General features: G+C 40.8%; 1 protein-coding gene across 1 annotated transcript in view; it reads left to right on the forward strand.

Annotated features, from left to right (window-relative positions):
* Nucleotides 1-4,229: 4,229 nt before the first annotated feature.
* otc (ornithine transcarbamylase) overlaps nucleotides 4,230-23,229 on the forward strand; it is a 47,061-nt gene continuing 28,061 nt past the window's right edge. The window contains exons 1-3 of the mRNA XM_059968246.1: nucleotides 4,230-4,485; nucleotides 8,147-8,285; nucleotides 10,464-10,545. Of these exons, the coding sequence (XP_059824229.1) occupies nucleotides 4,412-4,485; nucleotides 8,147-8,285; nucleotides 10,464-10,545 (295 nt within the window). The 5' untranslated portion in view covers nucleotides 4,230-4,411. The remainder of the gene's footprint in view (nucleotides 4,486-8,146; nucleotides 8,286-10,463; nucleotides 10,546-23,229) is intronic.

Below are 23,229 nucleotides of genomic sequence, written 5' to 3' on the forward strand. Positions count from 1 at the left end.
ATCCTGAACCTCAATATAAAATCAATAGATGCTTCCTATAGATGCTACCTGGCCTGCTGTGTTCCACCAGCATTTTGTGTGTGTTACTTGAATTTCCATCAACTGCAGATTTCCTCGTGTTTAATTATAAAATCACTTGCCTGTTTTTGACTCCAGGTCTTTCTATGCATGTGATGTGTAATGTGCAGAGGACCCTGGGCATCCAAGTCTGTGCAATAGTTGTATGTCTCTTCTGGGTCTGTCAGTGATGGATAAGTGGCCACACATATTGCAACAAGCCTCCTGCAGTTGTGTGACACCACCAATGTCATTCACAAACTCACTAACTTTGAATGCTAGAATTGATTTTTTTTCTGTTATCCCCTCTCGCAGTGCATTCCAGTTTCTAAATGCTTGCTGTGTATTGAAAAATACACCCTTGCAACCACCTCCATTGCAAGTATAATAATCATAGCTTCTTCAGTCTATCCAGGGGTTAGTTGTGGAGCTTTGTTGTTCATTATGTAACTGATTTGGGTGCGAATGGCCATGGCACAATTAGGAAGTTTGCTGAAGATACTAAATTAGGGGTTCTTGTTGATAGTGAAGCATAATTACAAAGACATCTTAAGCAACACACACAAAATGCTGGAGGAACTCAGCAGGTCGGGCAGCATCTGTGGAAATTAATAAACAGTCAATGTTTGGACTGAGACCCTTCTTCAGGAGATCTAGATCAGTTAGGGAGACAGGCTGAGAAATGGTAATGGATTTAAGTTTAGATCCATGTGAGGTGATGCATTTTGGACAGTCAAACCAGGATAGGACCTATACTGTGAATAGCAGGGCACTGATCAGTGTTGTGTACAGTTCAATGAAAGCAACCACAAAAGTAAAGAGAGTGGTGAAGAAGATGTTTAGGTTGCTGACCTTCAGTCCCAGAACTGAGTTTAGAAATAGGAATATTATGTTGCTGCTATACATGTCATTGGTGAGACCACACTTGAAGTTTTGTGTACAGTTTTGGTCACCCTGTTATAGGAAAGGCATCAAACTGGAGAGGGTGCAGAGGAGATTTACAAAGAAGCTGCCTGAACTAGAGGGCCTGAGTTGTAGGGAGAGCTTTGCCATCTTGGTTCTTTATTCCTTGAATCAAAGGAGAAGGAGGGTGATTTTGTAGATTTCTATAAAATCTTAAGGGGTATGGATAAGGTGGTCATAGTCTTCTCCCCAGGTTTGGGGAATCCAAAACTAGAGGGCATAAGCACAAGAGGGGAGAGGTTTAAAAGAGACTTGAGAGAGAACTTCTTTAAACAGAGTAGTGAGTACCTGGAATGAGTTGCCAGAGGAAGCGGGGTACAATTAGAGGTACAATTACACACTTAAGGGGCATTTAGGTATGTACATGAAAGGGAGGGGCTTAGAAATTTATGAGCCAAACACAGCCAACAGGGAATAGCAGAAATGATGCAGTGATTGGCATGGAAGGTCCTGTTTCCATGTTGTATTGCTCTAGGACTCTGACTTATCCTTATCTGTAGCTGCCTTAAAACCTAAAGTCGCTGCTCTCCCACTTTGCCAGTCTCATCTCTCAACACCAGGTTCAGTATTGCCCTTCCTCTCATTGGTTTACAGGTTGACTTAAGAAACCCTCCTGGATGTACTAACAAATTCTTCCTCATCTAATCCTCTTGCACTAAGGAGATCCTGATCTATGTCAGGGAAGTTAAAGTCATGCACTACAATAACCCTGTTGATTTTACACATTTCCCTGATCTGTCTTCATATCTGTTCCACAATGTCCTGACGGCTACTGGGGTCAGTAGTAATATATCATCAGAGTGACTGCACCTTTCTTAGTTTTGAGTTTCCCACTCTGTCTCATTGCTGGAATCATTTTGCTAAATCGCTTCTGCACCATCAAGGTGTTGTCATTTGTCCAAGGAGGGTGGTGCCTGCAATAGACACAGGAAGGCCAATGCAATGATTTATAAAGATTTCCTGGCTCTTGTAAGTTATACTGTAATAAAGCCCAAGAATTTGTAATTTTAACCATTTTCTTAAGTTCTGTGAACAGCAGAACTAAAAGATCCTGCTTGTAACAACTATTGAATTGTTGTTGTGCTCCTCTAAAAATTACTGCCACCACACAATCCAGACCCTTTAGAATGATGAACCACATCACAATCCCTTCTTCTGCCTACTCATTTGGAGGCTACCAGCAAGGACAAATTGCAGTAGTCTTCAGTAAATATCCACCAAATTCATAGCCAAAGTTAATAACATGTAACCAGAGTGGAAATGCATTCGTTACCCTTGATCCAGAGGGTTGCCTAAGAAGAGAAAAAAGGTATCTGCAGTGAAATAAATTAAGTGCCAAACTAAAGCAGGGAGAAGAGGTAGTTTATTTAAGTGCCACTTCTCCACTTGTCACTCCCCAATGATCTCCCTTCTGACACTTACCCCTGCAAGTCTGACTAGTGCTACACCTGCCCCTACACCTCCCGCTTCACCACCATTCAGGGTCCCAAATAGTCCTTTCATGTGAGGTGACACTTCACCTGTGAGTCTGTTGGGGTCATCTATTGCATCTAATGCTCCTGGTGTGGTTTGGTCTATAACTGAGACCTGACACAGATTAGGGGACTGCTTCCTTGAGCACTGCCTAAGGCATGATCTCCTGATGGCTATTTGACTTTCCATTCCTATTCTGACTTGCTTTGGCCTGGGTAAGTGAGTCCAAAGTAAGGTTGGAGGAGCAGCACCTCGTATTCCGACTGGGTAGCCTCCAACCTGAGGCATGAACATAGAGTTCTCCAATTTCTTGTAAGTAGCACCCCCACTTCGCTTTTTCCATTCACCCACTCACCCACTATTTTCCCTATTCACCCACTCACCCCTTCTCTTATTCTATCCTGCCTATATGACTTCCCTGAAGTTCCTCTCATTCTTCCCTTTACTCATTGCACCTCTGTTCACTCCTATTAGATTCCTTCTTCAGCCTTTTACCTCTTCCTCCTATCATCTCCCAACTTCTTATTTCATTCCCCCGCCCCCCCCCCACTCGCCCACCTTCCACCTCACCTAGTCTCACCTATCACCCACCATCTTGTACTCCTTCCCGTCCCCTGTCAGACCTGCGCAGGCAGACGCCTTCCAGTCTCCACCCAGCTGATAGGAGTCGCCTGCCACCTGTTTCCAACTCATCATCTGCAGCCTATTTAAAACAAGCTCTCATCCACAGTTCTGGTTCACCCACTGAGCGACTCAGCCTCAATCACTTGCTCCTTCAGTTATCTTGTTGTGTTTTGTATCTGTTTGCTTTTGTTTTGTGGCTCCTTGTGGTTTGTTATTTTGCAATTTATTGGTAAAGTATCACTTACTGTTAAATTGTCTCTGCTGCTTTGCCTTTGGGTCATGTCTGTGGGCTCACTTTTGTGGAATTCGGTTCTCAATGCCATTTGCTTACTTTCATTGTTTGCACAATTTTTGTTCTCTACACGTTGGGTGTTTGATGGTCTCTTTTTTAAAATTGAGTTTCTTTGTTTTTTGGCTGCCCAAATGTACACATGATTTCCCTTGAGTTTCTTTTTACACTCAAAGATACATGGGTTGGTGAGTTAATTGGCTGCCAGAAGTCAACCCCTCAACAGATGAGTGGTAAAACAGATGATATTTGGCAAGAATAGGTTATAGCAAAATTTATTTGGGAAATGGCTTTGCTGTGTGAGCCAGCATGGACTCATTGCACTGAATGGCTTTAATTCAGAATGCAATGAAAAATCTGAACATTATCTGCTTTGTTATTGTCAAAGGGCCAGGTTTCAACAACTGGCCATCTGTTTCTCACATGACGAATTGAAATCTGTAGCCAGAGCTAGTCTGCTCCAAGGTTCTCTCCCTACTCTTTGCAGGAAGTATTTGAAAAGGCATGATTAGGGAAGGAGCTCAAAAGCAGCACATTATTTAGGATCTTCCCTCTTCCTTTTCAGTCCTGAAGAAGGGTTTTGCCCAAAATGTTGACTGCTTTTCGTTTCCATAAATGCTGCCTGATCTGTTGAGTTCCTCCAGCACTTAGTGTGTATTGTAGAACAATAAACATTTTTATTACTTTGATAGGTCCAGAAAAGGCATTTTTAGACCACAAAAATAACTACCTATCTTCCACATCCCCAGCCCAGTCAATTTACTTGCCTACACTACTCTCTCCATTCCATATCCAAAAGATTTTTTTCACACAGATATCCCAGAGCCCTTTCTGGGAGCGTGATCGCCAGGTAAAGTTTCGACTCGCCGTGCAGCTGTTTACCGACGCAGCGCGGCTGTTCTGATTACATCAGGGTCAGTGCAGCCGCTCAACTTAACACGAGAGTGGAAGCGTCTCACTTCAGGCCGGAGTCAGTCCCCTCAGCAGCGCAACCCAAAAACAACCATGCTCTTCGCTTTAAGGAACCTTCTGGGACGCTCGGTTTCTCTGAGCAACAAGTGCTCCGTGCGCTCATTTCGGTGAGTGGCTTTAATTCTCGCAGTGTTGGGAAAGCAGAGCAAGAACGAAAACGTATGTAGACGAAATGGTGTCCACACTCGACCCCAGTTCTCCAAAGTTATCCATCTAATTCAGGATTTTTCGGCATATAAATAGTGCGTTGGGGTTTTTTCCAGCCTACTTTGGGTGATTTTCCGTCTCGCGATGATTGTAATAGGATCTCCAGCATGGCAGGGATTTAGAGGCGAGCACTGCAGCTACGGGTTTCACTGTGCGAGAGGTCACTGACTTTGGGTGCACTGAACAACGAGCAGGCTAGGTATGCCTCCCCCTCCCCCCCCCCCCCCCCGTTTGTTTACCAGAATGACACTTTAGATTTTAAATTCAAAATAAACCAATAACCACGCTGTAGTGGGGGGAGGAAAATCTCTTGGAAGGTCGAGATTTTCCATAAAACGCTTTTTGAAATGTGTTTGTGCATCCAACCAACAATCATCAGAAAACAGAATAATATTTGCCCAAAGCGAGTGCTGTTTGGGTTTGCAGTTTGCTACACACAGTAGACGGGAGAAAATTGGCAGCACTTTTAAATCTTTTTCTGATTTTCTTAACTGATTCGTATCTATCTTCCTTCCGAAGGTAGTGAATCTCGAATTCTCTGCCCCATCGGCTAGTCGAAGCAGGATCATTACAAGTATATAAGTGGTATATCGAGGAAAGAAGTATGGGTATGAATAGATGAAGAAAACAGAAACGGGGTCAAGGCCATCATAGAGCTGGGTTGATCTTATTAAATAGTGACTCTGGTGTCTTCCCCCTTCCTTTCCAGTCCTGAAGAAAGGTCTCGGTCTGAGATGTCAACTGTTTATTAATTTCCATCAATGCTGCTTGTCTTGTGTGTTGCTTCGGATTTCCAGCATCTGCAGGAATTTCTCGTATTTATATTTTAAATTGTGGGACATACTTGAAGGACCTGACAATTTGAAACTTAACGCAAAATTTGCACTTTATAACACAAAGCTGGTCATGTGTATCTTCAAATTCAGATGATTCAGATGATTTTGCTGAAGGAAACTGCACAACAAGTTGAATCACTTAGCAACCTCATGAATTCACCTCAGCAGGCAGGAAAACCTCAAAGTGGCTCTCACATGCACAGAGCAGTGACAGCTTTGCCATTATTGGGACAAAGATACCTGTACATAGGTAGTTGAAGTGCTTTCAGTTCATTTCAGATGTTCAACAACAGAGGGTCGTAGGAATGCAAATGCATAGTTCTCATCACAGGTAAATGAGAATGTGTTTGACATCCTGGCCTTCTCAATGCCCTGAATGATGTACAAGTGTTGGGCAGTCATATTAGATTGCTACTCTGGATAGGATATATAGGATTGCTACTCTGAGTGGAGACCTGTGACTAGTGGAGTGCCACAGGGATCAGTGCTGGGTCCACTGTTATTTGTCATCTATATCAATGATCTGGATGATAATGTGGCAAATTGGATCAGCAAATTTGCTGATGATACAAAGATTGGAGGCGTCGTGGACAGTGAGGAAGGTTTTCAAAGCTTGCAGAGGGATTTGGACTAGTTGGAGGAATGGGCAGAAAAATAGCAGGTGGAGTTTAATGTGGACAAGTTTGAGGTATTGCACTTCAGAATGTCAACCTGAGGTAGAACATACAAGGTAAATGGTAGGACACTGAGAGGTGCAGTAGAACAGAGGGATCTGGGAGTACAGATACATAATTCCCTAAAAGTGGCGTCACAAGTAGATAGGGTTGTAAAGAGAGCTTTTGGTACATCGGCCTTTATAAATCAAAGTATTGAGTATAAGAGTTGGAATGTTATGGTGAGGCTGTATAAGACATTGGTGAGACCGAATTTGGAGTATTGTGAGCAGTTTTAGTCACCTAATTACAAGAAGGATATTAATAAGGTTGAAAGAGTGCAGAGAAGATTTACAAGGATGTTGCTGGGACTTGAGAAACTGAGTTACAGAGGAAGGTTGAATAGGTTAGGACTTTATTCCCTGGGGCGTAGGAGAATGAGGGGCAATTTGATAGAGGTGTATAAAATTATGATGGGTATAGATAAAGTGAATGCAAGCAGGCTTTTTCCACTGAGGCCAGGGGAGAAAAAAACAGAGGTCATGAATTAAGGGTGAAGGGGGAAAAGTTTAAAGGGAACATTGGGGGTGCTTCTTCACGCAGAGAGTGGTAGAAGTGTGGAATGAGCTGCCAGATGAAGTGGTGAATGCGGGCTCACTTTTGACATTTAAGAAAAACTTGGACAGATATCTGGATGAGAGGGGTTTGGAGGGATATGGCCCAGGTGCAGGTCGGTGGGACTAGGCAGAAAAATGGTTCGGCACAGCCAAGAAGGGCCAAAAGGCCTGTTTCTGTGCTATGGTTCTAAAGATGTTAGTGAGGGTGCACTTGAATATTGTGTACAGTGTCTGTCATCTGATGTCAAAATGCTGCTGTTCAACATCTTCTGGGTCCTTCAGTCATGATGTTCAATTCAGAACCTAAGTGCAGAGGAAAGATGGGCTCCAATGTAGAGAAGCCAATCAGCGTTTATTCATAAGAATTTCAATAGAGTATTGGTGGCTCAGCCAAGCAACATCACAAGAACTAATATTCTCAAAGCTAGGACCCTGCGATAAGTGGGCACCCAGTTAGTGCTAAAACAATACAAGTAACGCAGAATCCCCAAGCTTTTTAAAATAAACTTAACAAGTTTAAACAGAGAACACTAGGAGACCGCATTACAAAAAGTGAATCTTTCGAGAAAAACACAAGGAACTCGTAAGCGATTGAAGACTCTTGTTAAACAACAATTAACCAATCCAGAATCTGTGTTCTTCCTCCCCTCCTCCACCTTCTTATTCTGACGTCTTTCCCCTTCCTTTCCAGTCCTGATGAAGGGTCTTGGCCCAAAACATCAACTGTTCACTCCTTTCCACAGATGCTGTCTGGCCTGCTGAGTTCCTCCAGCATTTTGAGTGTGTTGCTTGGTTTTCCAGCATCTGCAAATTTTATTGTGTTTGTAATTAACTAATTCAGGTATTTTAAAAACCTTAGAGCTCAATGCTCTCTGGTTCCCCGCACAGGCCCAAAGAGCTTATTACAAGGAGAGAGACTTGGGCAGCTTCTTCACCCAAAGAGTGGTGCATTATTTGGAATAAGCTGCCAGGAATATTGCTTGAGGCAATCACATCAGCATCTTCTAAAACTCATCTAGATAAGTACATGGATACAAGGGGTCTGGAGAGCTATGGGCCCATTGTAGGCAGATGGGACGAGCTAAGAGGCAGCACAGTTGGTATGGGTGAGTTTGGCCGAAAGGTCTGTTTCCATGTTGTACGGTTCTATAATTCACACCTTTCTAATTCAAATGGATTGTGATTCTATTTCTGCTTTGGCTTCTGAAAATGTTACGTCGGGGACAAGTTGGACTTCAGTTAAAATACGTAGGTCAATTAGATTCAAAAAGTCAAAAAATCTTTTGACCCAAGTTAACGTTCCATTTTCATTATCTACAAATTTTAATTGACAGCATTTTTCATTTCTGCCATAAAATCTAGTTTGTATTTTGATGGCTTTTCAGCAGCTATTTCCTGCTTCCTTTTTGGCAGAATAAATGAAGGCAATTTTTTACAAACTTCCAATTTTTGCAGATGTGCCCAGGTCGTACTAAGTGCTGCTACTCTGAAAGGGCGTCATCTATTGACTCTCAAGGATTTTACTGGAGAAGAAATCAAACAATTCTTATGGACAGCGGCTGATCTGAAAATGAGAATAAAGCAGAAAGGAGAGGTAAATGCTAGGTTAATACCATCACATATGATTAATACTGATAATACGTAGGTTTATTTATGTCTGCTGTTCTCCTGAGCCTGCCCACTACTTATCATGTTGTCCATGTACTCTTCCCATTTCATTGAGGTTTTTCCGACAAAATCAAATATTTTAGTTGGTCTTCCATGATTGGTTACTCTCTTATTAGCAATACAGCACAGGTACAGGCCCTTCATCCCAACAAGTCCATCTAGCCTGGTTAGTCCTGATTTCCTCCATTTAGCCATAGTCCTCTTAGCACGCCACTCCACGTACCTATCCAAGTGTTTCTTAAATGATGCTACTGTGCTTGTTTCAACTACTTCCTCTGGCAAATCATTTCAGATACTCACCACACTCTGCATGGAAAAAGTTGCCCAACATAACCCTTTTAAATCTTTCCCCTCTCAATATAGATCTATTGCCCTTAGCGTTGGACTCTTCCACCCTGGGGAAAAGATGATTACCATCAATAACCATCTATATCTTTGATTATTTTAAACATACTTCCATAAGGTTCTCCCTCATTCTCCAATGTTCCAAGTCTGGCCAAACTCTCCTTATAACTCAGGCCCTCTAGTCCTGTCAGCAACCTCATAAAACTTTTCTGCACTCTTTCCAGTTTAACCATATCTTTGCTATACAGGGTGACCGAAACTATACATAGTACTTCAATTGCGGCCTCACCAATTACTTGTATCACTGCAACATAATGTCCAAACTTAGTGACCTGACTGATGAAGGCCAGAATGCTAAACACCAGCTTCACCATCCTTTCCACCTGTGATGCTGCTTTAAATGAACTATGCACTTGTGCTCCAAGCTCCACGTGCTCCATTGCACTCCTGAAAGCCCTATCATTCATAGTATTCACCACCCAGGTCATGCTCCCTTCTCGCCACTGCCATCAGGTAAAAGGTACAAGAGCCTCAGGACTCACCACCAGGTTCAAGAACAGTTACTACCCCTCAACAATCAGGCTCTTGAATAAGAGGGGATAACTATAATCAACGTCACGTCCCATCACTGAAATGTTCCCACAATCAATGATCTCACTTTCAAGGACTCTTTATCTTATTATCTCATGTTCTCATTATTTATTTACAGTATATTTGCATTTGCACACTTTCTTGTCTACTGCACTCTAATTGATCCTTCATTGATCCTATTATAGTTACTATTCTATAGATTTCTGAGTGTGCCCACAAGAAAATGAATCTCAGTGTTGAATATGGTGACATTATATGTATTTTGATAATAAAATTTACTTTGAGCATTGAACTTAAGTCCTACACTGGTTTGACTTTCCAAAATGCATCACTTCACACTTGTGTGCATTGAATCCATTTGCCACTCTTTGACCCACCTTCCTAGTGGCTCAAGATCTAGTAATCTATGATAACCTCTTCGCTATCAACGATCCCTCATAATTTTGTGTCATCCACAAACTGAGTGATCAAGCCCCGTGCATTTGCATCCAAATCACTCATTTAAATAACAAGGGTTGCAACATCAGTACCTGCAACACACTATTAGTTACTAGCCTCCATTCTGAGAAAGAGCGTTCAACCATCACCCTCTGCTTCCTACCTCTGAGTCTCTTCTAGCTCTCCCAGGATTTGATGGGAACTGAACTTCTAGACCAGCCTACCATGTGGAATCATGCCAAAGGTCTTGCTAAATTTCAAATAGACAACCAGCACTGCCCTACCTCATCTACCTTTTAGTTTACCTCTTTAAATAAAAAAAAGTTCCTCAGGCATGATTTCTTCTGCACAAAGCCATGCTAACTCTTCCTAATCAGACTTTTATCTCCTTTGCACTCTTCAAGATGTCTCCATGCATCGTGGCCTTAAAAAAGAATAATAGGGAGGGAAGCTTATCAGCTTGAACTTTGTGATGTGTATGTCCAAGCACACTCCTTTGGTATCTGTAAGAAGCTGTACTCGTACAATATATTGCTTTCTTTTATCAGCTCCAATATAATTCAGAATGGGCCAAATTCATAGCAGAAAGAAAAGTTAAATTTAACTGTACTTGGACACTTCTGACCTAAATATCATTAGTATATGCTGTCAGTGAATGTCGTGCAGACAGTGTGAGAGCTCTTGAAAAGCTTCTAACCATATTTGCTTTTGCTCCCTATCCTTCTGAAAGTTCATCCCTTTGCTCCAAGGAAAGTCCATTGCCATGATATTTGAAAAAAGAAGCACCAGAACAAGAATCTCTACTGAAACAGGTGAATTATTTCCCTTCAAAGAGTAAAAGATGCCGCTGACCTTGTCGAGGGTGATTGCATGCATGTTTTATTCTGGAGGACGGAGTGGTCATTTTATTTTTAACATTAAGGAAAATGTGGTTGAAGGGCCATAATTAAGAATTTTTATTAAGGAGTAGGCAAATTGATTTCCCAAAGAAAATAATCCTATCAACTCCTAACATAAATTGAAAATTAATTCCGACTAGCCATTTGTGATTATCAATAGGTTATGCATTTGTAAAAGTCACTTAATGATCTGAGAAGCTTATCTTTTTCTGGAGTAAAGCAAAAAATAAGGCTGAACTTTAATTTAGCTGCTTTCTAACCTGAATGACTCGACCAAGTCACCTCTAACTGAATATAGAGTAGCGATTGGACCTAGGAACATGTAGTTCACTTTTACCATTCTCCTATCCGAGATCAATGTGTTAGGGATGTGCATGAGCACTCAAAATTAGCTCTTCTATCACTTAGTTCACCGTCATCCATTGGCGTGAATGGACTTTCTTTCACCCATGAGATGCTGCTTTTGCTAGAAGGAGTAGCATTTAATTGAATAGACAACGGGGAGCCCTCTAGTTGATCTATAGCTGTCCTTGTGATGGTACACAGGGCAGCTGGGTAGGAAGTTCTGGGATTTTAAAACAGCAGAGATGAAGTAGCCATGATGTGCTTCAATGTCGGGTTAATATGTGATTAGGAGGAGGACCGAGAGGTGATGGCAAACACAAACATTTACTATAATTGCCTTTTCAGCTGTTAGATATTTTAGGCTTTGGAGGTACCACTGAAGAATCTATAACACACTTGGGCTTCCTGGTCTTTTAGATGTGTTGTAGAAAAAATTACAAGTCTTACTGATTTCACCCAGGTATTCTGGAGAGAAAGCAAACTAAGGCCCTTAAGGGCCTCCGCTATCAGGTTTATTTATATTCTCTTTATTATTGTTCATTTTAATGAAATAATTTGTGATAATGCCAGCTCCCCTTGGCATCTATTAATTAAATTCTTAAAGTCATCTATAGTAATAACATCTTTTTGAAAGCTGAATTTCTCATCCATGCCTTTGTAACTCCCCAGCATTAATATAATTTCTCTCTACCTGCACTCCTTCATTCCACTCGTCATGTTTGCTGCTTTAATATCGGCATATTCACCAGGCGCACAATAGAATCCTTAGTGACTAAGTGAAGCTCCCAGATCCCACAAGAGAATTTCATCTTCGACAGCATTCATTGATGTTTAGGCTGCACAGGATTGCCTCAACAATCCCAAAGTTGCTGACTTCTACTGAGACTCTGTCCAGTCCTGTCGAGAGTGATCCATTTCAATCACTACTCTATTTTGAGTTAGAGGAGACTTTCAGGTTGGGAAGCAGCTAAATTAAAGATCAGATCAGCAATAGGGTGTGTACTGAGGAACTGGTTCAGTACTACACATCCCACTGCCAATCCTTTCATGGGGTCATCACTGCCATTATTTGGCATGCCATCTTCAATCATGATGGATATTATGATGAGTGATGTCTAACTGGTAAGTTAGTAAAACTCAGGTCAATAATTAATTTGAATTCCTAATGTTGGAATGGGACTGACTGAATTAGTGTAAGGAATCTTCACTCTATGTAGAGCCTACTAGCTTGAAGACTCTTTTTGATCTTCATTGCTGTCATTTTTAGATGGTTTTCATGATGGTTTTCTCTAGTCAATGGCCATGTAAGGTAAGAATTCGTCTTTCTTCAGCCTCTGGCCATTCAGTAAAATGTTCAGCTCAATCGTAGTTCTGGCAAGGTGAAGATGAAACATATTGGTTGGCTTGATGGTTTGGAGCTGAAGGCCTCACGTATTCCTGTAGCGAGCCATCTTTGCAATGTCAACATCTGAAATTTTCTTCATCTCAAGGAAAGTCTACCACTGTGACCAGAGCAGATCTTTTCTGCTTGATGGATTTAGTGGCAGGTTATTGGTGTACAGATTAAATAAATTTGGGAACAGACCTCTAGAGTAGTGGTCACCAACCTTTTTAAGCCCAAGATCCCCTACCTTGGCCTTAGTGAAAGGCAAGATCAACCCCAGATCAATTAGTTACACGCATGCACACCGGGGCAGAAAAGACTGGAAGTAAAACCCCGCAACCTGGAAGCAGAAATAATGTATAAACACCAGGGGTACCCACCCTGTTTTGCACCGCAGACCGGTTTAATATTGACAATATTCTTGCAGACTGGCGGACGGGGTTGTGGGGTGTTAAACACAACAGGAATACAACGATACTGGAAGTAGGTTCTTTATGTCCAGTCTATTCTGCAATTTAGTTTTCGCGGCTTTCGGCACTTAGCTTCTGTCCCGCACTGCTCACGTTTTTTTCTGCTGGAAAAACTCAACAGGTTTGTCTTTAAGTGCAGGATGCTTGGACTCAGGGTACTGGAGCAGTTTTGAGGGCTTCATTGCCTCATTAGACAGCCTCCGGGCCCAAACTCCAGCCTCCCGCCCGCCAGACGCCTTGGCCAGGTGCGGCTGGTCGTGGGTGGGGTGAGAGGACAAGGGGAGTGCCGGAGGTCCCCGTGCCGGGGCCGCGGTGGTCACAGTCCGGAGGGAGCAACTGACTCAGCGAGGTGCGCAACAGAGTGCACGCCCGCCCCCCTTGTAGGATCTATCGGCCGACAAAAGTTTATTTCAATAGATCGCAATTTTCTTCAGCCCGCGAGCCCCAACATCTGGAAATGGCCGATTACATGAAGGGGATGCTTACGAAACGCTGAGCCCGAATTAGCTTGTCTGCGAATATCTTAGCACCGGGTTCCCCACAAATGTTCACTGTGCTAAACAGATTTAAAGGTGGAGCCCATCTGTCCGCGCTCCAGGCCAGTAGCAATGGCACTTCTCGCCAGCCGCCCGAGACCAACCACTGATCCCTGGCGTGAGGGTATCACTGTGTTTAAGCGACCGATGACCTCGCGTGTGTCAAGTTCAGCAGGGGGCATGACAGGGAACGAAGAAAGGTGCAGCTGACTCGCGGCCCAGTGATTGGGAACAATTGAAGTACACTGTGTAGTGCGGGAGAGCTACACGCATACGCGCTGGCCAGAAACAACGGAACAAAAACCCCGCAACCCAGAAACAATCTCTCAACAGTATTCGTGTATTTTTTTAATTTTTTTTTTCCGGGATCTACTGGAAAAGTCTCAAAGATCGACTAGCTGATCGCAATCAATGGGTTGGTGACCACTACTCTAGAGTAACAAATCTTCGGTTTTCTCCGAGAGGCACCATCTACATTCTGAAATGTCTGCCTTGGAGTATGATGCCAGTGACAATGGGTATTTTAGGAAGCCTCTTATTATTTATAATGGACAGACCCATTTACAATGGTATATCAGATGATCCTGTGAAGTAAAAAGATGGCACCTATTTTCAGATATTTCTGTAAAGCATTTTTAATGCTGATAGTTCACAGAAGTATTTGGTTGCATTTGTCAGAAGCTCACTTGATTGAGGATCGTCATTGTCCATCTCTGGTGCTTAGAAAGTTAGACACTCCAGGGCCTTAAAGTGAAGAGAGCAGTGGCACTGGATGATAACTTGATACCAGATTTGGGTTTTTACCAGTGTTGGAGATAATGCTGGTTTAAGATGGAACTGGTGAATATTAGGGACTTCTTGCTGATGGCCAAAGAAAGAAGACAACTGTATGCTTTGTTAATCGCTCTTTTTCTGGTAAGTGATCATCGCAAACAATAGCCTGTGACTTCCCTTTGGACATGAAGGTAATACAATGCAGCAGAACCAAGGTGAGGCAGTGGGTCCATCGCAGTGAGCAAGGAAGACCCAAGGTTTGATTGAATGAAGCGCCAGTCCAAATCAGAAATGTCAGGTGCAGGCCAGATCGAGGCAGTGGGTCCAGGCTCCCAACCTTATCGAAGCAACTGAACCTGATGTTTAGACAACAATTTAAGCTCCGGGCCAAATCAGAAAGTTTGGGTACAAGCCAAATTGAGGGGGTTGGTCCAGACCCCAGAGTATATCTGAGTGACTGAACCCAATGGTTGGATGGCTGGGCCAGGTTGTGAAGGTCAGGGTGTCAGGGCCTGAGGCAAGGGATGGGCCAATTTAGCTCGCTGCTCTGTGCCATTTACTCAACTCACGGCTGAATTAAGGGTGTGTGGACGGACCCTCTTTGAATTTCAGTTCTGAACACTATTTGCTTGCTTTTATTTTTTTCACAGTTTTTTTTTCTTTGCACTTTGGATGTTTGACAGCTTTTTAATGGGTTTTTTAGGGTTCCTTTGTGGCTGCCTATAAGGGGACGAATCTTGAGCTTATATTAACATATACATACTTTTGATAATAAATGTACTTTGAACTTCTATGAAACAAAAGAGTTTTTTGACATGTACCTGATATTTGGCTTTCTTTCTTCATGGTGGCCCCAGTAAAGAAATAAGCCAGCCAAAACTGAGCAACTGCAACAATTTGTTTCAGAAATTCTGGAGAAATATTATCATGGCTGATAGCAGTGCCAGTTTTGATGCTATGTTAACACTCCTGCGAGCTCTAAAATGATACAATCTCTGTGAATTCTTCCAGATCTCTGCTGCTGGTGTATCAATCCAGAACAAATCCCATTGATGCATTGTACTCATTCTTGCTGAGCTGCACAATTTCATTTTAAAGTTCTTACTTTATTTTCAGATTGGTCAACCCTTCTTTCTAATCTCTTACAAGGTTACAAGTTCTCTGTATTCTTTCAATTGTGGGCATTGGATTGTACCTGAATTTAATTGTTGTGCCATGTTGTTTCTTCAGCCCACGAGCCCCAACATCTGGAAATGGCTGATTATATGAAGGGGAATTAACAGTCAACAATTCGGGCCAAGACCCTTCAGTCTCAGTCCGACATGTCGACATATCCAACAGGAAATATCTTCTAGATGCTGGGAGACTCCAGTACCAGAGGGCATGGTTTGAGAATAAGGGGTAGGTCATTTAGGAAAGAGTTAGGGAAAACTTCTTCTCCCAGAGAGTTCTGGGGGTCTGGAATGCACTGCCTCGGAAGGCAGTGGAGGCCAATTCTCTGGATGCTTTCAAGAAGGAGCTAGATAGGTATCTTATGGATAGGGGAATCAAGGGATATGGGGACAAGGCAGGAACCGGGTATTGATAGTAGATGACCAGCCATGATCTCAGAATGGTGGTGCAAGCTCGAAGGGCCGAATGGTCTACTTCTGCACCTATTGTCTATTGTCTATTATTTATTCCCCTCCATAAATGCTCCCTGACCTGCTGAGTTCCTCCATTTATATTGTGCGTACTGCTTTGGATTTCCAGCATCTGCAGAATCCCTTGTGTTTCCATCTGGAAATGTTTCCCTCATAGAAGATATTCAAAAGCATTGATGCTAAAGAACAAGTTCTGGCCTGGTACCACATTATGTAGTCTGGCATCAAATCTATGTTTAGTTATGTTTCTGTGAAACATCTTCAGAGGTTTTACTATGTCACCGGTGCTATATAATGCAAGTTGCTGTTTATTCTTATTGTTTTTAATTTTTCTGTACAGTATTCCTACTTTGTAAAGCTACTAAAATACAACCTTTACTTAGTCTGTGCCTTCCCACTGGCAGCGAATGAAAAGGAAGAGGCAAGCTTACAAAATAAATGAATTCTAATCATGTAAGAGGGTTTCAAATTATTTTAGCATTTTTGCCATTATAGTTTTGCTCAGCAAAACCAGATTTCTTAACATTGTCTTACTGATTCAGTACAGTATAACGCTCTGCAATCTTCCAGTTTCAGTAATTCTGAAGATGACTTTTACATCCTTGAACACCAGCACATCTGCAGTCCACAAACAAAATAATTTAACATCCTATCAAGACATTCTTTAATCTGTGGTTACTGGTTATTAATTAATGACTTTTCAAAATGCAGTTCCAAAGCCACTTAATAGAAACCTTGCAACATTATTTGTCTATTTCACAAAGGTAACTGAATCCTGTGCAAACAATTGAATGATTTACTTCTTATCATGTAGTAAGTCAACTGTGGAAGGACAAAATCTGAAGGTATGTAAATATATAAAAGCAAATATTTCAGTAAGGTGACTTTTTACTGCTTATTTGCACTGGTCTAGGTTTGGAAAAGCAGAGCTCTAAATGTGCAAATAAATTTGCATTTCTGCTGGATTAACTAAGAATTTTTTCAAAGTCTTCAATTTATCATACAAAATCTTTGTATTTAGTCTGTGTCCTCCCATTGGCAACAAGTGAAAAGGAGGAGGCAAGCTTACAAAATAAAAAAATTCTAATCATATAAAGGGTTTCAAAGTATTCTAACATTTTTATAGTTCTGGAATTGTTTCTATTCTGACCCCTCTGATTGCAGCTGTGCTATTGTCCCTGATTAGTGGTGCAGCTCACCCCATTCATTTAGGTCCCTTACTATTTCTCCTAAAACATAATTTGCCAGTGAATTCAAATTCCCTTTCCACATGAATAAAGACTAATGAAATTTACTGTCAAACACTGGGAGTGGACAACATTTCTGACATTATAAAAAGAGCAGTTTTCTTTGATCTTCCATTTTTGTTGAAACTCGTGGGATTAAAGGCACGCTATGGAATTGGCTAGAAAACTGGTAGAGCAGGTAAAGACAAAAGGTAGCATTTAATGGTAGGTACTTAAATTAGCAGTATGTGTTGGCCTCAAGGAAGTGCAGAGCTGCAACTATTCACATTAATTAACAGCAAATGGTAGAATTGAAGTCAAATATCCAATTTTGATGATAACGTAAAGATAGAAGATTGGTGGGAATGCAGAGTGGATCTATCAGTATTCTACATGGACTCTGGGACTTCAGTTACAAAAGCTTGGATATATTCACTGCATATTTCCGATGACTGGGAAATCTAGGATATGGAGCATTATCTAAAGATAAGGGCTTTTTATCTGTAAAGGGTGATGAGATATTGAGCTCTCTCACACAGATAGCAATTGGTGTTAGTTAATTTGTTAAGTTGTCATTTATACATTTTTATTAATAGTATAGAAAATAGGTGCTAAAGGCAGTTTATATGCAACTGAATAAATTCATAATAGTCCTACATAAAGCATTGATTGCTTGGTATATTATAAAGTGTCGTAAATTTTCTATGTTCATGATCAGTTTACTGAACCAAGGGCATCATGAAGTAGACAATTGTCAGATTTCTGATGTGTCTGGCCTTAAAAGCTGAACTTGGTATCAATTGTTTTCAGTATTGTAAACTCATCCCAGAAGTGCATCTAAAGTTTGTGCTTATGAACCACGTCCTTGTAAGTAAACTTTGAGCATACCGTACCTGTGTATTGCCTCCAGTTAGGATTTAGTATTAGGAATTGCTAAAGTTCAGTGTAACTTGACTGCTGCTGTGTAAAAGAATGTGCTGTTGATAGAGGAGAAAGCCAAGTAACTGAGTGCAACGGTCAGAGGGAAACAGGAACAACTCACTACTGTCACAGTTTAGTACATAAATCCCAGCAACTGCTAAGACCAACGACTGAACAAATTCATGTTTCTGGATTACTGACATAAAAGAGAAGAAGAATTAGAGGCAATTCATATTAAGATGTTGCTGTTAAATCTGTCATGTATTGGGGTTCAGATAGAGTAATTAGGAAGGACCTATTGCAGTTAGGCAAGGGGGTGTAGATTTGAAACCATTAGTAAAAGAATCGAAGGAGAAATGAGGAAAAGCTTTTCTTCATCTAGAGCAGATAGGGGTTTGGAGCTCTCTGTCTGAAAGTAAAGACAGGACCTCTCTCCACATTTTAAAAAAAACACACATCTACAAACACGAGGAAATCTGCAGATGCTGGAAATTCAAGCAACACACACATGTCTGTTGCTTGCTAACCTTTCTCCACTACTTACCTCCTTTTTCATATGGTCTATTACCCTTCTAAATTGCAGTCTAGGTGAAGGGTCTCAATTCAAAACATTTACTGTCGATTTCTCCCAATAAATGTTGCGTGAGCCACTATTCAGCCCAGCATCTTGTGTGTAGATCCAGATTCCAGCATCTGTAGTCTACATTTTAAAAGAGCCTAGGTGTGTACTTGAGAAGGTGGCTGGTAATCTGCAGGAATGTAGGTTTGAATTGGGGAGTTCTTCATTAGGAAATACAGACACGACTCGCCCACTGCTCTCCCATGTCGTAAGATTTTCAGTGATTATAGCCCTCATCCTGGAATCTGAAATGCAAATCCTCAGTGTAAATTCATACTTCTAGTGTAAAACTTCAGTTTTAAACAGCACGATTCATCAAGGTTGTGTGTATATTGTGAGAATGGTTTCATTTCTTACTTCAGACAGGGTTGCTTCTTTAGTGTCACAACTATTAAAATTTTGCTTAAACTGAGAAGCAAGAGGAAATTTTTGGCTTCCTTTCTCAATGGGATGAGCTGGCACATAATCAAGAGTAATATGGAACACACTGTTAGTGCTGGCTAGTTTTGGTGAAAGATGTAGATATTTGAATAATCACTGTATTGTAAAGACATTGTTATTTTTCAGATTGTGAGAATGTTCAGCTAAAATTCACTGTGCACTTAAATTTAGTACAGATAAATGAATCTGTTGTTTGGACTTGTCTGACCAGAATGTGAAGTTAAGAAATGTGTGGGGGAACAGCAATGTGACTAGTACACTATACTTAAGAGTATCAGAATTGCAGGTCTGAGGGAAAATGCATTCGTGACTAGATATTGGACAGTATCAGCGATAATGAAGTAAACAGGGTTATTTTATTTAAAATGTCAGTAACGCTGAACCTGGGAAAGTAGGGAGGTTCAGAATTCAAATTTTAAAAAATGCAAATTTTCTTGGCACTAAATATTTTGTTGGCAAATATACAATTGGAATGGAAAATAAATCATAACTAAACTTTGCATTGTGCAACTTCTGAGCTCGTGGAGCTTCAATCATGTACTTCTGAATATTTGCTTTGATATTTTGCATCTCAATGAATATGATGGTAGTTTTTTTTACCTTTAATAGTATTTTTCAGTGAACAAAGAAAATGCTGTAGGATTTTTTTTAAAAAGCTCTACATGTATATATTCTAAGTCATCCTTCTATGAGCATATTCTCTTGTGGTGGACTTTGAAGTGAATTCTAAAATGCCATTTAGCATAGGTACATAATCTGTTTTGCATGGCATGGCAACAGAATGAGAAATTGACAATAAATAGAAATTGCAGCTGTAAAATTGATTGAATTAGTTTACTTAAAAAGATTGCTGCACTTTTTTTAAGCTTGTATACAAACCTGCTGGATTCTGCAAAGTAACAGTAAATTGGAAATAATGAAAGGAAAATTGTGGTGCTGGAGGTTTCGGAGTTGGAGATTGTTTTGGGGGAGGTGAAGTGTGGGTCACTGAAAATGATTTTTTAAGATGATTTATAAATTGCCTCAAAATTAGCCCCCTATATTTGTTGCACCATTGTTGGCAAAGTGTCTATCATTTCTGATACATCAACATCCCTTGCTGCTAGATGCAACATTTAATACTATTAATAAGCTGGAGAGAATAATATAACAATGAAGAGTGAAATGTTGTGCAGAGTTTGAAACTGCTAATCAGTGGCAGGTTAAAATACCTCCTTTGGTGTATGGAAGTACAAGTGAAATGTGGGAAAAAGGAAAGAGTTTGAATCTACCCCAGTAGATGGGAGCCAGACAGGGAGCCTTTAAAACTCTTCCTTGCCAACCTGCTGGTGATGCCTTACATCTCTTAGGTGCTGAGGTACCTGTTGAAAGCAGATGGAATTCTCAAATAAATATAAAACATGTCAGTGGGGCCTCAATTACAATAACTTGGAATGTCTTGACCTGAACGGGAAAGGCATTTTTCTTCAAGTGAAGTATATGAGGTGGATGAAGGGGTCCTTCAGAGTAAATGGGGAACATTTCCTTTAACAGTGACTGGATGAGCAAGCTGATCAGAGCCTTACAAGGAGCAAAATTGACTCCTTGAGGAGAGGGAAGTATTTTAATAATGTTTAGTCCAGCCTGAAGAATAGTAGACTGTACAAGCAATGAATAAACATTAGTTGTTTAACTAAGGGCTGAGAAGGTGTGAAAATTGTATAATACTGTATTAATAAATTCTTGAATTGCCCTGAAACAACCTGAAAGTCCCTTGGTGGGTAGAAACAAAATCAGTTGTGAGCTTCCTGGTCTAAGAGTACCTGTACTGGCACCTCAATACAGTATAGGGAATGTCTGCTGTTGTGTTTTTTTACCCCTTGTAGGGATTTGCATGTTTACATTTAGATGTACGTTACGTTTATAGCCTAGTCATCATAAGCAAAGCCCTCCCTTCCACAGAGTACACTTAAACAGAGCCCTGCCACAAGAAAGCAGGATCCATCAAAGACCCCACTATTCAGGCCATGCCCTCTTTCACTGCTACTATCGGGCAAGAGCCTTGGGTCCCACACCAGTAGATTCAGGAACAATTATTTCCCTACAACTATCAGGCTTTTGAACTGGCGTGGATAACTTCAATCACCACTTTTCTAAACTGATTTGACAACCTACAGGCTCACTTTCAAAGATTTTACAATTCCTCAATACTTTTTTTATTTATTTGCACTGTGATTGTTTGTTAGTCTTTGTTTATGTATAGTTCTTAAAATTCTATTTTTCCTTGTAAATGCCTGCAAGAAAATGAATTTCAAGGTAGTATATGGTAATATATGTGCTCTTTGATAATAAATTTACTTTGAACTTTGTTCAGTCTCAAGAGATACGACTTCCCGTCGTATTGTGCTTGAATTGCAGCTTTCAGCCACAGGAGGGAGATATCAGCCTACTCAGTCTAGTAGACCACACAGCTTTATTGCTTTCTTTTTGTTTTGCAGAACAATTATGTAGTCTTTTTCCCTGGTGCTAGAAGCACTAAGTTTGACTAAACTATAAGCATATATCTCTTTCCTTATTACACCTGTTTTTGCATAGAGGTTCTATTTCAAGTGCACAGATGGTCAGCAGTGCCAGAGCAAATATTTTAAAGCAGTGACACACTGATCAGGGAATGTACTTGATTCCTTCATTAGGCAAGACTACTTCTGTACAATTTTGAGATTGATTTTGATGAGGATGGCAGGCAGACTACCAGAGTATCCATTCAATTAACACTCACTGGCACCTGTATGTCCTCCAACTCCCAGAGCAAAGAAACAGAACAAGAATTGTGATTGAATGTAATTTTGATGGCATGAATATTGGCAATGAGTTAGATGTCAGAGTTTAAGTTGAAATATAATATAACACTGCTGACAGAATTTGCAAAGTAACATGTGGTTTTATTGTCCACAATTGTTTAGTCAGTATTGCCAAAGAAATGTGCATCATGATCATTGCCCATTTTGCATTTTCATAATTAGAGTAGATAAAGGCTTTGTTTCTACTATTATCCTTGAACTTTTCATGTGGACTTCCTATTATCTGGTTTCAAAACTGTATATATTATAATCGTCCTTGACAACAAAATTAGCTTTGTAGGTAAGATGCTGCAGCTTGTGAGCAGTGAAGTTGAACTGGATGTAATCACATAGGTGTGGGGAGCGTAAATGGATGTAGTGATGTCACAATTGATTAAATTTTCAGGGTAATACCTGATTATACTTGGTGGTGTTGGTGACTGCCTGAAGTTGCTTTCAGCTGTATAATCAGTCAAAGACCATCGTCCACCTTTATTTACACGATGTGTGATGAAATGCTGTCTGTGAACGTATGGTACCTGTAGTCATAGTCCTTGTCAAGTCTGCAGCTCGGTGGACACAGGTCAAAAGATAACATCAGCATTTCGGTCCAGTGTTTTGTTTCTTTGTGGTGAAAGTGGATCCATTAATGCAATAAAGTAAGTAGATAGCTACAGTGGCATGCAAAAGTTTGGGCACTCCTGGTTAAAATTTCTGTTATTGTGAATAGCTAAGCGAGTAAAAGATGACCTGATTTCCAAAAGGCACAAAATTAAAGATGACACATTCCTTCAAAGTTTTAAGCAAGATTACTTTTGTATTTCTATCTTTTACAGTTTCAAAATAACAAAAAAGGAAAAGGGCCTAAAGCAAAAGTTTGGGCACCCTGCATGGTCAGTACTTGGTAACACCCCCTTTGGCAAGTATCACAGCTTGTAAATGCTTTGTGCAGCCAGCTAAGAGTCTTACAATTCTTGTTTGGGGGATTTTCACCCATTCTCCCTTGCAAAAGGCTTCTAGTTCTGAGAGATTTTTGGGCTGTCTTGCATACACTGCTCTTTTGAGGTGTATCCACAGATTTTCGGTGATGTTTAGGTCGGGGACTGTGAGGGCCATGGCAAAACCTTCAGCTTGCGCCTCTTGAGGTAGTCAATTGTGGATTTTGAGGAGATCATTATCCTGTTGTAGGAGCCATCCTCTTTTCAGCTTCAGCTTTTTTTTAACAGAGAATGTGATGTTTGCTTCCAGAATTTGCTAGTATTTAATAGAATTCATTCTTCCCTCTACCAGTGAAATGTTCCCCATGCCACTGGCTGTAACACAAGCCCGAAGCATAATCGATTCACCCCCATGCTTAACAGTTGGAGAGGTGTTCTTTTCATGAAATTCTGCACCCTTTTCTCTCCAAACATACTTTTG

This window comes from Hypanus sabinus, chromosome 4 (genome assembly GCF_030144855.1).
Source record: "Hypanus sabinus isolate sHypSab1 chromosome 4, sHypSab1.hap1, whole genome shotgun sequence".
Classification (NCBI taxonomy): domain Eukaryota; kingdom Metazoa; phylum Chordata; class Chondrichthyes; order Myliobatiformes; family Dasyatidae; genus Hypanus; species Hypanus sabinus.